The 16,993-nt window shown below is 38.6% G+C and overlaps 1 protein-coding gene across 7 annotated transcripts; it reads right to left on the minus strand.

Moving 5' to 3' along the window:
• Positions 1-8,971: 8,971 nt before the first annotated feature.
• On the minus strand, positions 8,972-16,184 carry C3H1orf52 (chromosome 3 C1orf52 homolog). 7 transcript variants are annotated; one of them, XR_015160361.1, is made up of 5 exons: positions 15,900-16,184; positions 15,477-15,601; positions 15,069-15,267; positions 10,063-10,186; positions 8,972-9,635 (listed from the first exon to the last, which is right to left on the minus strand). XR_015160361.1 is itself a non-coding variant. In XM_086390878.1 (3 exons), exons 1-3 carry the CDS (start codon positions 16,173-16,175, stop codon positions 9,562-9,564), a joined length of 549 nt encoding a protein of 182 aa, XP_086247004.1. In that variant the 5' UTR covers positions 16,176-16,184; the 3' UTR covers positions 8,972-9,561. The 7 variants fall into 7 exon arrangements, 2 of the variants coding, with proteins under 2 accessions (XP_086247004.1, XP_086247005.1); XR_015160360.1 differs by having other exon boundaries at positions 10,038-10,186; XR_015160357.1 differs by lacking the exon at positions 15,477-15,601 and having other exon boundaries at positions 10,038-10,186.
• Between the last annotated feature and the right edge of the window lie 809 nt (positions 16,185-16,993).

Consider the following 16,993-nt stretch of genomic DNA (forward strand, 5'->3'; position numbering starts at 1 on the left):
ACCAGTCTGTTGTTCCATGTCCGGTTCTAACTGTTGCTTCCTGACCTGCATTAATATTGTCAATAATCTAGAAGTGGGGGAGAATAGCTGAATCTGCTTTATCTTTTCCCCTCAGTCCTCTTTTCACCTCCAAATTTGTCTTTAGTTCATGTGGCCACAGATTCCTTTTGCTGGAGGCAAAATAACCAGGTTCTCAGTCTGAGCACTGGTGAGTAGCTTTTTGGGACAGTCTAAAAGGAAACATGGTTTTTCAGTGCACCTAAAAAGAGGATATATTAGAAATGCCAAATTGCTACTATAAAAAGCTGGTTTCTCACAAGGGATTTAACATCCAGGACTTTCAAGGAGTTGTACAAAAGTTTGTGAAATACTTATTTAAATATGATCTCAAGAGGTTAGGAGCATTAATTCAAACTGAACTTACATATGACTCTGTATTGAGTTCTTACTCGCAAAAGTAATTCTGTAATCAAATACTACAACCAAATACTTAATTACAAAGATCTTTATCTTATGGTTATTTATAGTGGTGAAAAATATGGAAATATTTATAACAAAATAAATAAAAATAAATAACATTTAAAAAACTAGGTCTTTGAAGAATTCTTAATAGAATTGATAATGTTTAATGTTAAGTAAAATATGGGATATCCATATTATTAAGATCATGTACACATATGGATAGGAAAAAAACTCTAAGAAAATACTGTATATTAAAATGTTAACAGTGTATTTCTCTGCCAAAAGTGATTTCTATTTTATCTTTGTTTTTTCCAGATCTTCATTATAATACGTATGTACCATTTTCACAATCAGAAAAAATTTTAATAAATATTACTGTTATAAAAAATTGTATCTAACATGAATGTTATGACAATGAATTAAAACAATATGACAAATTAATTATTGCTATATTTTTGGTGTAAATATTGTTCCTGCCCTTTAAAAGATTGAAAAAAAACTACTATTACTTCGTAGTAAAAAAAAAGTTTAAAAGTTTTGTTTTCTGTTCTTCTGAAACACATGGACTTTTTCTCTTACTTTTGGCACCTAAGTGAGGAAATTGAAAATCTATTCTCCAATTTACTGTTTTACATGGACAACACATTCTCAAAAGTTAGTGCAATAAAGTTGTAATTTCTCTTAGAACACTAACAGCAACAACAACAAAAATCTGTTCTCCATCATTGTTTATCACATTTTCACAAATCCCAGTTGGAAAAATTAGTTGAAATCATGGCAAATGCTAAGAAAATCTAGTCCTCCTTCAACAAATTCTCCTGGGCTTAAAAAGAAAAAAAGTTAACATTAGGCTATGTGATTTTAAAAAACCTCCAGGGCAAAAGACTAAATTAGGAACTCTAACTGGCAATCCTATTTCTTTAAAAAAACTCCAGAATCTTTTTTGTATAGTTGAAGCAGCCAGGTTTGGGGGAACCTCCTTCATGCTGTAGTGGTGACTTCCAAGTGCTTCAGTTCACAATTAAATCACTTACATCCAGACAGTCTGCAATCCCAAGTAAACTCTTCTCCCAGGTGGCAGCTTGGTGTTAGAGAAAAAAGACCTTGACAATTCACAATCACCCTACAAATGTAAGGGCTTATTATCTTTCTTCACCAACTATGGAGCAGTCTAGAGAAATTAACCCTCTCATTTGTTAGCCTCAATAACAGGCTTTAACAGATCTGCAGCCTTGGATGGCTCAGATAATTGTTCTAATTAGTTTGGTATGGAGGGAGGCAGGGCCTCAAATAATTAAGCCTAAATTAAAAGAAAAAAAAAGCAAAAAGTTTATGCTTTGATGGATTTGACATATGGATTCCAGATGTTATGGAAGAAATTTTACTGTTCAGAATTTTAGGCTACTTTTTGTAGTTAAGAGAGGACTGGAGGGGAAGGCCTGAAGGCAGAATATGGGGAAAACAGAACATGTACGTATGAAATCTAGAAAAATGGTACAGATGAACCTATTTGCAGAGCAGAAATAGAGACACAGATGTAGAGAATGGACGTGTGGACATAGAAGGGGGAAGAGGGGACGAATTGGGAGAGCAGCATTGACATATATATGCACCACCATGTGTAAAATAGATGACTAGTGGGAAGCTGCTGTATAGCACAGCAGGCTCAGCCTGGTGCTCTGTGATGACCTCGAGGGCTGGCATGGGCGGGGAGAGGGGATGACAGGGAGGCTTAAGAGGAAGGGGATATATGTATACATACAGCTGATTCACTTTGTTGTAAAGCAGAAACTAATACAACATTGTAAGGCAATCATATTCCAATTAAAAAAAGAGAGAGAGAGGTTTCATTGATTCTGTGTGTGTGCGTGTGGCTGTTTCTCCAGATTGAAAACTAGCAAAAACCAGCAACAGGGTCTTAAAGTCTTCCTGGTGCGTGCGCGAGTAATTTCTGAGTTGGCTTGCCTATAGCTTTGCTGGCAGACAAGTCACCTCCTTAGTGGAAGTGAGTGTTATTTCAATGCAGTTTTTCTCAGGAATTCTAAATTTAAACTCCACAGTCAGCTGGCAAAGGTTGCTAGAATTTTGGTCCTATTTAGAAATGGAGACAGGTAATTATGCCAGGAATAGAGGTGTACTTTTACTTCAATGATATGCACCAAATCCTCCATTTCTTCTCCTTTTCCAGAAAATGGTAAACACAGGGAAAGGAACAGGAGTTCCACATCCTGGGTACCAAAATATTACAGACGCACAGGAAATGACTTTTCAAATCCAGCCTATAACCCTCTCATTTCGTGGGCTTGCTTGTAAGCCGAGAAAAGAGTGGTAAGATCGCAGAGGAGACATTCCTAGGTTCTGAGAAGGCTGTACCGGGGGGGCTTTCCCATGCCCTGGTGCTTTGACTCTAAACTCAAGCCATAATTTGAAATGCTAGAGAAAGGCCAATGAAATTTGAAGCAAAATTTGTGGTTTAAAGCTATCTATCTGGCTTTGCTAAAAAAAAAAGAAAAAAGAAAAAAGTAGACTTTGAAAAACAAGTGAAAAGCTAAAATATATTTTTGGAGCAAGAGGTGTTTATTCTCAGACCTATTACTTTAAGACTGTCAATTAAAAATACCCCAACTATGTGATAAGTGAGTGACTGTAGCTCAGATGGTAAAGAATCTGCCTGCAATGCAGGAGACCAGGTTTGATCCCAGGGTCAGGAAGATCCCCTGGAGAAGGGAATGGCAACCCACTCCAGTATTCATGTCTGGAGAATTCCATGGAGAGACCATGGGGTTGCAAAGAGTCAAACATGGCTGAGCAACTTTTATTCATTCATGTGATAAGCTACCAAATTATTGAATTATGCATCAATCCGCCTAAAACATTCATGCATTGACTTTCCTTTTACATTTATCTGATCCATCTGAAAGATGTTTCTGGTGTATTAAACAAATGCTGGGCTTCTGGTTAGTGAACTAGTTTCATTAATTTTCCAAGACTTGTATTCTGAATGCCTTCTAGGGCTAAGACATTCTTTGACTCAAATACTCACCAATCAATCTATTGACTCCAGTGCAGTGAGGAAAGGGCCTGGAGCCGGACTGCCTGCCTTCCGCAGCTCTCCCACCTTCAGCAGATCACCTAAACTCTCTGTATGTCAGTTCTCTCCCCTGAAAAGTAGGCCTAGTAATAGCACCTACCTCATCAAATTCAATGAGTTACTAATACATGGAAAACACCGGGAACAAAACCTGGCACATAATAAATACTCAGTAAATGTTGGCTATTTGTTTAGTACTGAGCATGGGGAAAAACAACATACAGGTCCAGATACAGGGATAAATAGAACAAGCTGAATAAAGGAGGGGATAATTGAACTGCTTCTTGGAGGGAAAGAGGGGGGTTTGCTAAGTAGATAGCGAAGGGCCAGGCCAAGCAGATGGTACAAGTGAAGATACAGAATGATGAAACTGAAGAGGGTATCTGGGGGACTATAAATGATTTAGTAGAGCTGGATTAAGAGAATGAGGGGGAAGAACCCTCAGTATTTGCTGACCAAACTCATGTGATGGGAAGTAAGGCAGAGGACAGATTTCTGGGTTGATGGTGATGCCATTAAGCAGAAATCAATTATAGGAGGTGGTGTGGGTTTTGACTCAGTGTATTGGGTTTTGGACATACAGTGTATGAGGGGCCTTTGAGACCCAAGCAGAAGTGTACAATTGCATGCATGAAACTGTGCAGGAAATCATTAGAGTGTTACTCATTTGGGGTAGCTATGAACTTGGCTGACATTGTCAAGAACCAGTGTAAAGAAGAGAACAATGTAGGGTACACTGGCATCTGAGAGCAGCTGAAAGAGAGGGAGCCAGAGAGAAGAAAAAAAGAGAACCAGGAGAACATGGGCCCTTAGAAGAAATCAGAGGAGTAAAAAGAGTTTCACATCAGTTAGGACGTTTTTGATTGAAAATGACACCAAACTTAAACTTGTTTAAATTCTCAAGATTTTTTGGCTCATATGACCGAAAACACAAGCCTCAAGAGGATCACCCCTAAAATTTGCTGTGTGATGCAGGGAGCTCAAGCATGGTGCTATGTGACAACCTAGATGGGTGGGATGGAGTGGGATGAGGGAGGAAGATTCAGAAGGGAGGGGACATATGTAGACCTATGGGTGATTTATGTTGGTGTATGGCAGAAACCAACACAATACTGTAAAGCAATTGTCCTCCAATTAAAAATAAATTTAAAAAAGAAAGGGTGCAGTTTCATCAAAAAAAAAAAAAAAAGGATCACCCTTAAGCCTGGGTGAGGAATTCCTCTTACCTTCTTATCATCAACACTCTGAAGTTATATTGATATATTGAGTGCCTACTATGTGCTGGTACAGTTCTAGTTAATGAACAAAACAGACAGAATTCCTCCTCTGCACATACACATGCTTCTTGGTATCTTTTTTTTTCCTCTCATTAAAATGAAAATCAGATCAGTTCAGTCGCTCAGTCATGTCCGACTCTTTGCGACCCCATGAACTGCAGCACGCCAGGCCTCCCTGTCCATCACCATCTCCCGGAGTTCACTCAGACTCACGTCCATCGAGTCGGAGATGCCATCCAGCCATCTCATCCTCTGTCGTCCCCTTTTCTTCCTGCCCCCAATCCCTCCCAGCATCAGAGTCTTTTCCAATGAGTCAACTCTTCGCATGAGGTGGCCAAAGTACTGGAGTTTCAGCTTTAGCATCAATCTTTCCAAAGAACACTCAGGGCTGATCTCCTTTAGAATGGACTGGTGCCTTAAATTGGGAAAACTATCTGTGTGGAGGGAGATGAAGAGAAAAAATTTTAGAATATAATGCAAAGTTCAAAACACTTGCTGGAAACGTAACACCTTTTTGTAGGAATGTCTGAACTTCTATACTAAGTGATAATGGAGGGGTGAATGCAGTTCACTATGGACATAAAACTCTAAAATCCAAAATATCACAAATGATACATTTTAAAGCCCAGTGTGGATTTAAATTAGTCAAAGCTCTTATCATAGTTGCTGAGTTAAATTCAGGTACCTATGAAAATAATTACATTTTTCAAATATCTCAGTGGGTCTTTGTTTCTAACTGAATTGTATGGCAATATGTTTTATATATAGGTCATGTCTAAACCTGTATTGCTACATTTACATTTAAATTAAAAGTATATAGTTTACAATAAAAGGAGACCTCAGTCTTTATATCCAATTAAGCACTGTAAATTTCTCAAATTTCTCCAGTGCCTTAGTTCATTCAGACACTTGTCACTATTTGGACTACAGCAACCAGCCTTTCTGACTTGACTTGCATCCTACGTATCTGTCCTCTCCATGGCCGAGAGGAGCTTTCATCCAAAATGAAGATGAGTCCTTTATTCTTATAATGCCTTGCACTATAGTTACTCCATAAATTTTGCATGAAATGGGATGCAGCTTCTAGCCTGAGCTCTGAAGCTAAGTTCTGGTGCATTTATGGGTATATTGTTTCATCTTGCTGGGTCTTTCATTCTCTAATTTAGAATTTATAAAACCTACTCCATTAGGTTTTTGGCAAATAAAATACTACTATATGATTGAACTTTGTGAATTCAAAAGCACTACACAGCATTAGGGTTAAGATTAGAAGCAAGTCCAAGTTAGTATTTTAATGGCTAAAAAGAAGGGTCATTTTCCTCAGTAATGATCTTTGATTCCAGTTAGAATGTTTTTCATAAAAATCTATAAAGTTATTTATACTTTGAGTTTTAAAATATGGCCCCAAAAAGCTTAGTTCTTTTCTCAAAATTCCTTCTTTGCCCAAATGAAGTCCATGCCTGATGTAACTTAACGTACTCATCTTAAAGATGAGGAAACAATCAGAAACATTAAGTGACTTGATTTCTAAAACAGAAGCAACTTGAATAAAGGGTTTTTCTAATCTTCATGGATTTTTAGATCCTTCTCCACTGGGTGTTTGAACCAAATAGCTCCTTATCTACATTACCCACATGGACTCTTAAACATGTTCCCAGGGCATTTCTGAAGGGGAGAAAAAAGGAAAAAAAAAAAAATCTACTCTCTGATGTGGTGGTAGATTTAGAGAGGGAAGTGAAAAGTCAATTTTCCAACCAGGAATATTTCTACAGGTGAAGCAACCCATAAGCAAGCTCCTTTCCCCTTCAGTTACTTGGCTGTATTTTGAAAAGAAACCTGAGATACCATAAATGGCTGAGTCAGACTGCTCTAAAATCTCAATATTTAGCCTCCTTCTTCCTAAATTCTTTCCCCTTCCTAAAACTGGTTTGTTTTTATGGTTGATATTCCATTATATATACGTACTACTTCTTTATCCATTCATTCGTTGAAGGACATCTAGGTTGCTTCCATGTCCTGGCTATTGTAAATAGTGCTGTGATGAACAGAGGTTCATGTCTTTTTGAACTATGGTTTTCTCAAGATATATGCCCAGTAGTGGGATTTCTAGGTCATATGGTAGTTTAATTCCTAGCTTTTTTTTAAAGGTATCTCCATAATATGTACATTACCATGTGTAAAATAACGTGGGAAGCTGCTGAATAACACAAGGAGCTCAGCCTTGGTGCTCTATGACACCTAGAGGATGAGATGGGGGTGGGGTGGGAGGGAGGCTAGAGAGGGAGGAGATATATGCATACTTACAGCTGATTCATGTACCGCAGAAACCAACAGAACATTGCAAAGCAATTATCCTCCAATTTAAAAAATACTAAAAAAACCTTTTTATTACAAAAACAAAACCAAAAACTGGTTTGACCTGTACTCACATAGGTCACCCTCATGGCTCAAATGGTCAAGAATCAGCCTACACTGCAGGAGACCCAGATTCTATCTCTGGGTTGGGAAGATGCCCTGGAGAAGGGAATGGGTAACCCACTCCAGTATTCTTGCCTGGAGAATTCTATGGACAGAGGAGCCTGGTGGGTTACAGTCTGTGGGGTTGCAAACAGTCGGACTCGACAGAGCAACTAACACTTTCATTTTTTTCACTTTCACATAGGTGCACATCTGCCATCAGTCGCTTAATAATCTCACAAGTGTAATAACTACTTGTCCTATAGATAAAATATTAGAACATTCGCCTCCTCCAAGAAAAAGCTGTGTTTGTTTCTCACCTCCCCCATTCTGCTACCTTCTAGATAGGAAGCTCAAGGAACCACTAAGGACTGATCTAGTGATCCTTTGTTCTCCATCACAAACTGAATAATGGAAGTTAGGAGTTGAAACAGTAAATGATAAAAAGAGGTTAAAAAGATTTTCAGACACTGGCTTGGTGGGCATTTTTCTGTAGTTTGTTTTCATGATAGTTCTTTAAACCTTTTATTTCAGTATCTTCTGAGATATCTGTTCCATCGATGCATGAATTCTGACCATAGACTTTTCCAGACTTGGGAATCACAACCTTGTAATTCCCATTTGTCACATGGGACTTATGTTTTGCCAGGTGATATCACTCCCTGGTACATGATACCATTGCCCTCCTAGTTATTCAGGCACAAAGACTTCAAGCAAAAGGATTCATGCTGTATCATTCAACTTTGGAATTCAGATAGTTATCAACCTAGAGAATAAACAGCTGTAGAATTGGATTTTTAAGTTTAAGATACTGTGGAAGCTATCACACTCACGTCCCTTCCTCAATTCACAAAACACTGTGACTAGCATCCTTTTAACGACTTTTACAAACTTTAATCTACTTCATCTATGCTCTCAACAAATTTTATAGTTTTTTGAATGTTGGTTTTCAGTATAGAGGAAAATATTCAGACTGGGGATTTTTAAAAACTCAATAAAGTCCTATAACTCCTATCTTTTAAAAGGCATAAGAATCATGGAAAGACTGATGGAGTACATAACCTTTCCTTTTTATGTTTCAAAATGTTATAAACAACTGCACTGCATTTTGGACTGTGTAAGTCAAATCTAAGGTTACCATCTCCCTAAATACCCCTCGTTGATTTTATTATCATATGCAGAGCATTAAAATAGGAGCTGCATAAAGAAAACACATAGAAGTAGGGTTACCAGATAAAATAGAAGAGGCTGTTATATTTGAATTTCAGATAAACAAACTTTTAGTATAATTATGTCCCAAATATCACATATACTAGAACATCAATTGCTTATTTAAAATTCAAATTTAACTGGTTGTGCTATAATTTCATTTGCTACATCTAGCAACTTGTAGAAGATCCTTATCTCTGGCAAGCTTACTATTTAAGAGGCAAATTAACAAAAGATCATAACATAAGGTGTATGTGATAAGTGCAGTAATATAACCAGGAGAGGAGATCTCCCCTGATTACCACAGAAGACTACCTGGAAAATATGGCAACTGCAGTTCCTAAAAGATGACTAAATGCAGATTGCCAGATATGTGGTTTAGTGTGATTTCCAGAGTTCAAGTGTTCTGAGTTAAATCCCAAATCCACTGCTCACTAGCTGTGTAACCTTGGATAAATTAATCTCTATTATAAAATGAGGCTACTAATACCTGCTTTATTAGGCTACAGATCAGAGATAATACATGCACAAAGCACCTAGAACACGGGAGGCACTTCCAAAATGGAAACAGCCACTATGAGAAGGTCACATGGCAAAAAGGGTACTTGTCACAGATATTCAAATGTTAATGTTATGCAGTAATATCGGTAAATTTATTTCCATGATCTATTTACACTGTACAAACACTGTTGAAAAGCACCCTACAAGATCACAGTACATTACAATATATTTACTTTAAAAATATACTCCTTTATAAAAGGTTCATAGAACACTGGCATGTCAACTTGGGATGAAACTCAAAGCATGTCACCAATTCTGCGGTAGCAAGAATGCTTCCAAGCATTGTCAATTACACAATCACAAGTCACCATTTCAGTTTTAAATACATATTTTTAAATAAAAAATGAATTCTACAGTGGAAAGTTCCGGCAAGAATACTCATTAGTTAATTAACATATATTTTCATGGAGATGTTGTTTCATAGTAATTTACAGTATCAACTTAATTTGCCAAAAAGACCCATTTCAACAAGTTTTGCAGTCCAAAGATTCTTGTCATTCTTGTCTATTTTTTCTTCTTTGTTGGTTCTCCCAGTTCTATTTTGCGCTTCTTAGAAGTATGCTCATCTTTTTCATCATCTTTAAATAGGAAAGGAAGAGTTTCAATCAGTAACTTTAAAAAAATATTAAACATTAAAATTTCATTGACTATAACAAAATCATCATCCTCAACTAATGTTTCTTTCAAAGTTTTCCAATAAAAATAAAAACTTAAAGGTAGCTGACAGTAAGAAAATCAAATTTGTTCTGATAAAGCTATTCTCAAATATTCTACAGTATATACATGGTGAATATTTAATACATAATCTACATGTTAAAAATGGGATATTTTCTGTTGTTTTTTTACAAAAGAAGATGTCAATTTTACCATGACATTATTTAAGTGACTATCTGGTAGTCTTTCCCTTCTAATCTGCCTTCTCTCTCCCACAAACAACTCCCCTCCCTATTTCATCTCCCCATCCCCACCCCCACACTTACTTTTTGAAGTTAAAAAAGCACTCACAGGTAGATGTTTCACTGAAACTGTATTTTCAATTTTGTCCTATGTAGGTAGTTCTACTTTCTCCCCCATTCCCAGGAGAGTCAGAATATTCCAATGGCAAGACAAAAACAGGCTTCTTCCCCCCCTTCATATTATGGAGAATTGGGAGAGGGGAGGGGAGAAGAACCTCAAATTAAAACCATGTTCTTTACACTTTTCGAAAATGTTATTAGTATCTGTAGTCACAGAAAATTTCTAATAAATAAAAATATTGTAAAATCTGAAACAGTGGACCCTTTTATTCAATTAAAACAATCCAGCTACACATTTCAACAAAATACAGGATAGCACAGAGCAGCTGTTAGTTTCCATCCTTGAACAAATGTGTGGCATTATTTTAAGAACTCCACACAGATGGAATAAAGTACACGTAGGAGATATTATGATTTATAAAGTACAAATTTATTTTAAGCACATTACTGAATTCTTTGTACTTTATTTCTCAATCAAGAGATACTCAAAGTTCAATAACTACCCATGTGGTAGCCTATAAAAAAATGTTTTGATGCTGAAAGGGGACTTCCTATTAAAAAATCTGGGAAGCCAACTGATATAGAACACAGACTCTTTTTTTCCAACTTCCCTTTTATTATTAACAGTCAAGAGAACAATGCCAATGTCACTGTTATTACTCAACACTTCACATTTACAAAATGACTTTACAGTCATTTTTACATGTTATTTTTTGATATTCTTCTGATAAAGACTGAGGAGTTCTGTCACTACTCTTTTTTTTAATTGGATTATAGTTGACACATTAGTTTCAGGTGTACAACATAGTGATTCGATATTTTTATACATTATGAAATGATCACCACAATAAGTCTAGTTATCACCTGTCACCGTACAGAGTTATTACAGTATTATTGACTATATTGCCTATGCTGTACATTACATCCCTGTGCTTTAACTTATTTTATAGCTGGAAGTTTGTACCTCTTAATCCCACTCACATATTTCACCTGTCCCCTTAACTCCTTCCCTTCTGGCAACCACCAGTTTGTTCTCTTTATCAAGGAGTCTGCTTCTGTTTTGTTTGTTCATTTGTTTTTCGGATCACAAACTCATTATGGGAAAAATAAACTTAAAATTTTAAGCCGGGACTTTCCTGGTGGTCTAGTGGTTAAGAATCTGCCTTGCAATGCAAGGGATGTGGATCAGGGAACTAAGATCCCACCTGCCTTTGAGCAACTAAGCCCTCACATGGCAACTACTGAGCCCATGTGCCCAACTAGAGTCCAAGCGCCACAAAAAAAAAGATTTTGCATGAGGCAACTAAGACCCAACTCAGCCAAACATAAATAAATTAAAACAAACAAACAACCCCCCCCCCCAAGCCTTCAATTCCCTTCCGATAACTACCAAATTCAGAATATTTCCTTTGTTGATATGGACAATAATTAGTATCAAAGCAGGTAATGCATCTTCAAAACCAGCCAAGGTCTTTGTTTTTTAATTGGATTTTAATTATCACCATGCCTGACTTTTGAGATTCTTTTCACTAGTAATATAAAAATTGAAATTACTTTTAAACTCTACTAGAAAATGCACTGCTAACATATTCTAAAAAGATGATCCTGAGACACTTCTGCTTTTAGTCTGTCACTACAAATACACTTACTGAATAACAAGAAAAACAAACTACTGAGGCTAGAAAAATAACTTCCTACCAGTTGCTGAACAGAAGAGCTAATGCCATCTAGTGATATAACAAGGCAATGCCTTAGGGAAAAAAAAAGAAACTTGAAGTGTCTAATCAACTTTACTGAGTTTCTTACTCTGTGCTATATACTACAGATGCACTAGTAAGGAAGCAGTTGTTTTATATGGAATTCACATCACTTGAAGCAAACAAGTTTAAATTATTGACAGAAACTAACTTTATAAATTCTTTAAACAAATGCTGGTAAGTAGTAAGGCTCTGTAACGAGTTCTGAATTTTTCCCAGCTTCTTCTATCTAGAAGGAGTTAACTGGTAAAAAGACGCCAAAGGGCAGAAAATGAGAAGAAAAGTAAAATCAAAGTTATCTGATAATCTAAAAAATGAGATAATTTAAGAGTGTGGAACTTCTAATACAAGATATTTTATGAATTTTAAAAAAAGCTAAAAAAAGATGATGGGAAGTTGACTTGTTAACATGGCACAGGAGACTAAAATGGCAAAAATCACTTCTAAGAAGGAAGGTATTTATTACAAAAAAAGGATAGTTATACTCAACAACCAACATCGAAGTCAGAATTGAAGATTTCAGTATTATCTTTCAATCTCATAATCCAGCTTTAAGCTGGCTGAGCACTGGGATCCTTTTGTGTTTTGACATTGCCAACATCCACTTCCTAGTGGAGGGCCATCCTGTGATCAAAAGGTCAGAAATTATCATGGGACTAGCAGCATTATCTGACACATATTTTCTTCTATCTGAATTTAAAAGGCAAGCTGGAAAAAAAGATAATTCTTTCTACTTGTTTGTCCTGGTATATAAGCCTAGGCTTTTCCACACAGGAACAAAGATAGACGAACACCAGCCTATTGACACCCCGGATTGAATATCAACTCTAATGGCCTTACTGCCAATTCTTCCCACAGGAGAACTACTCCTCAAGCACTCTGGCTTGGAAAACATCAAGAGACTAAACCCCAATTTAATAAAGCATCATTTCCATTTAAAAATCTGATTCCTATTCTGTCTCTTCCTACTTGTGTGAAGCTAGGCAAATTCTTTAAGCTGCAACTGTTTTCTTGTCTACAAACAGTAATAACAAATGTACTAACTCTGTACTAGGTTGCTATGAGTAATAAACTAGAAAACTTATGTAAAAGTAGTATTTTAGAGCTTGGCATTGTCTAGTTTTGTGACCTTGGACAAGTCACATAAGCTTTCGTTTTGACATTTCCCTAATGGTTTCACAGGGGTTGTAAGGATTAAACGTAATTTATGCAAAAGTGCTTTTTATTAACTATATAAAACTATTATAAAATATGAGGCTTTTTAAATGTCCACTTCATTTGGCATCTCCAAAGAGATGCCATTTACTGAAAATATGCCTTCACTAGTGATTTCTAATTCACACCAGAAGTCATGAAAGAAATGGAAAAACCAGGTAGAATCATAACTGGAGAGTAATATCTTTTATAGTAAAAAAAAAAAAAAATGAAAGAGAATATACACTGCAGAGTGTATACTGCATTTAACTGTTCATCTCTTTAGGGTTAGTTAAAACTGTTTCTTTAATCTTTCTTTGACTTTCATGATCTTGATACTTTTGAAGACTCAGCTCATTCTTTTGTGGAATATCCTTCAATTTGGATATGTTTGCGTTTGACAGGAATGTCACCAACGTGATGCTGTGTTCAAGTGACACTCAGTTTTGATTTGTCCTATTACTTACGATGTTCAATCACTTGATTAAAATTGTGTCTTCCAGGCTTCTCTACAATGAAGTAACTCCAAAATAAAGTTACTGTTTTTTTCCATTTGGAATTGACAAGTATTAATTTTGTGAAAAGATACTTTAGATCTGAATAAATATCCTATTCCTTAAAAAACGCAAACAAACAAAAACTGGAGTAAGACCTTCTACCAGTTTGTTACCCTTTCTCTCACAAGAAAATTCTCTACAGTTATAAAGGAGCTAAGTAAAGTAGCACTTGTATTATGGGAAGATCAGAAATTTGTTTAAGAAAACGGCACACTCTTCCATAAAAATGACAGTCAAAAATATTTAGTCCAATAATCCATTAAATACTTAAAATGTACTACAAATGGAAATACAAACATAAATAACCCCTGGATCCTGGTATTTAAGAAACTCATTTTTATAAAGGAGACAGACTTATGAACAAACAGCACATAAAAAAAGTGGTAAGTGCCATCCATGGGAAGCCCAGGTGGCTCAGTGGGTAAAGACTCCACCTGCCAATGCAGGAGACACAGGAGACTCAGGTGGGCAAGATGCCCTGGAGAAGGGAATGGCAACTCACTCCAGGATTCCTGCCTGGGAAATCCCGTGGACAGAGCAGCCTGGCAGGCTACAGTCCATAAGGTTGCCAAGAGTTGGACATGAAAAAGAGTGGAACATGACTGAGTGACTGAGCATGCACATGCATGTGAGACAGGGTACAGAGGAACAGACATTTAACCACAGACTAAGGTGAAACATGTATGGAACATTAAAGGTATGGAACCATTACACAGCTTGGTCTATTCAGTGCTGAATTTTAAGATCTTAGGAGCAACCCCCTCTAGTACTTTCGCCTGGAAAATGCCATAGACAGAGGGGCCTGGCAGGCTACAGTGCATGGGGCTGCAAAGAGTCAGATGCAACTGAGCACATAAACTACTACAAGGGGGCCATGTGAAATGAGGGAGAGAAAAAGGCAGTCTATCACAGAGGACTGCTGCTGTGAAGGGTTTTAAGCAAGTGAGGCCAGAAGGTGGAGTGGGTAAAAGTATGGAAGCAGAGATTACTGAGATTACTTATGACTCCTTTTTCCTATTCTAACTACCTAACACTTAAAATCCAAGCAAGAGATGGAATTACAATATTAGAACTAAGGCAAGACAACTAAGTCATTATCTTACTACTATTTTTAATCATTATGTATTAACGGTAAGAAATTCATTTTGTGACACTAATTTTAGCTCTAAAGCACAACTGCTTTGATATAAAGTAAAACCTTCACCACTTCACAACTGTGATTACAACAAAGAGTTTATGAAGTAACTCACGTTGCTCTAACAATAAGACATCATATATCACATATAATGCTGGTTGAGATATCAAAGATTTCACTTTAAATCCTGAATATTTTATGACCTTTCTCAAAAACAGAGCAAAAGATATCCAAAGACCATCATAATCAGTTTAACTCAATAGATTTAAATTTCATTCATTAAATATCTCGTTCTTTTAAAATTCATCACAGGGATCAAAAGGTATTACCACTGGAATCTGACATTCCTTACCTGATTCCACTGTCTCTTCCCCTTCTGGTAGAAGCCTAGCTTTCTTAGCATTCTGTGGGGCATCATCACCATTGTCCTCATATATGTTAGACCATTTTATTGCCATATCCAGCTCTGGAGGGGGAGGTTTCTTCTCTGTAGAGTAGGTCTCCGGAGGTGGTACATAGTGTGACTTCCATATTTTGAATTCCTTTGGAGGCTGTTAAGCAAACACATTAAGAAGCACTGTGACGAACCGAGGTTTCTATAATCGATGTGGGCACATGCAACTCCCTGCCGTTCGCTTACTATTCAGGTTGACTTTTTTTTTTAAGGCTTAAAGACACATTTTTCCATCAAAATCACAATACTGTTAAGTGAAAAGCCAAAGGGTTCCCTGTACGAATAAAGCTAATAACTTTTAGTTACCAAAGAAGAATCCAGTCTCAGATACTACGCCAAGGCTGACCCCTTCAGGAGGCTGCAGCAGACACTGTCTTGGAGGCAGCACCGCAGGCACTTCGGCGTCAAAGGGAAGGGGTCTCGGGGAGAAGCTGCAGCAGGGGGCGGGGGAGTCACCACCGTTAGTCCTCGCCGCGCGGGGTCAGGGCACCGAGTGTGGAGGTTTGGGTCTCCTCACAAGGGGGTGGGGGCTGCGGGTCCAGTATGACACCCACCAGGCTGGGGGAAAGGGGCCAGGGCTCCCCAGGGCTGGAAGTGGGAGAGGGTGGTGCGGCATCCCGCAGGGCGTGACTGCGTGTGAGGGGCGGACAGCTGGTCCCCAAGACGGGGCTCAGGAGGAAGGGGGCGGAGGCTGGGACCAAGATCGAGAAACGGGGTCGGGGACCTCACCTCCTCTGGAGCTTTGACGACATGCCTCTCCCAGTCTATCTGTTTGTTGAGCGGATTGTAAAGAAAGGCCGGGCGAGTCACGCTCCGGAACAGCTCGTCTGGTCCAGGCAGCCGCTTCTCTGCCTTGTTCCCATAGCCGCCGGCAGACTTCGCTGTATCTTGACCCTTACGACTTGTTTCCTCCGGCTCGCTGTTATCCTCCTCGTCCGAGGAGCCTGAGCTGCTGCTGCCGTATGCCGCGAAATAGCTCAGAGGATCCTTCTCTTCCGCTGCCATGACTGCGGCACCGGTCCGCCCACGGCTCCGCCGGAAACCGGAAGTCACTCCAGGGCCCGCCCCGCAGCTGACCCCGCCCCAAGTCTCGCTGACGGGCCCGAGGTCTGCGCCCCCTGGCGGTTGCGTCGCGTTTTTGCGCCCGGCTTCGGGGACTGAGACTGAAGGCTGGCCGCGCACGTCCCTAAACAGGGAGTTATAATGCTCATTAATGAGAGGCCTTGAAAAGGGACAGATCCTGAGACGGTAGTCTCAACCAAACTTTCAAATACAGTAAGACTTTATTAAAGGCAGAGAAGAGCTGAAAAAATTTCTTTTCACTGCCACCTTAAAGCCCTTGCCCAGTGAGACCGGGATTTCTTCCCGTTTGTACAGCATCTCTTCTTCAAAATAAAATTACTCGTCCCCTCTGTCGTCATGGAAGACTTCTGTGGGTAAGTGGTCAAGCAGAATTCTCTCCTGCTTCACCTCATTCCAGCGCACTCTGAACAACCTTCTTTGTTGGAACTTCTCTTGTATTGCATCACACCACTCCGAGGGATCCTCCAAACGCTATGGCTTCTTACTGTCAGCCTCCTCCGTGCTGGCTTTGCTCTGTATGGCCCTTAAGTGTTGATGGTTCCCAACGTACTATACCATTGTTCAGCAACACCTACTAACCAGGTGTTACAGAGTTGCAAGTCAGATCAGATCAGATCAGATCAGTCGCTCAGTCGTGTCCGACTCTTTTCGACCCCATGAATCACAGCACGCCAGGCCTCCCTGTCCATCACCAACTCCCGGAGTTCACTCAGACTCACGTCCATCGAGTCAGTGATGCC

The sequence above is a fragment of the Bos grunniens genome, chromosome 3, assembly GCF_055505025.1.
Source record: "Bos grunniens cultivar Pamir isolate PY7600 chromosome 3, Bosgru_T2T1.0, whole genome shotgun sequence".
In the NCBI taxonomy this organism is placed as follows: Eukaryota; Metazoa; Chordata; class Mammalia; order Artiodactyla; family Bovidae; genus Bos; species Bos grunniens.

What these genes read in the sequence shown, in the direction of transcription:
- C3H1orf52 (XM_086390879.1), bottom strand. Translation starts at nt 16,175, where the DNA reads ATGGCAGCGGAAGAGAAGGATCCTCTGAGCTATTTCGCGGCATACGGC. An exon ending in TCGTCAAAGCTCCAGAGGAG is followed by an intron (nt 15,268 to 15,899) that starts GTGAGGTCCCCG and finishes TTTGCTTAACAG; the next exon opens with CCTCCAAAGGAATTCAAAAT. An exon ending in AGGAATGTCAGATTCCAGTG is followed by an intron (nt 10,175 to 15,045) that starts GTAATACCTTTT and finishes GGGGGGAAGAAG; the next exon opens with CCTGTTTTTGTCTTGCCATT.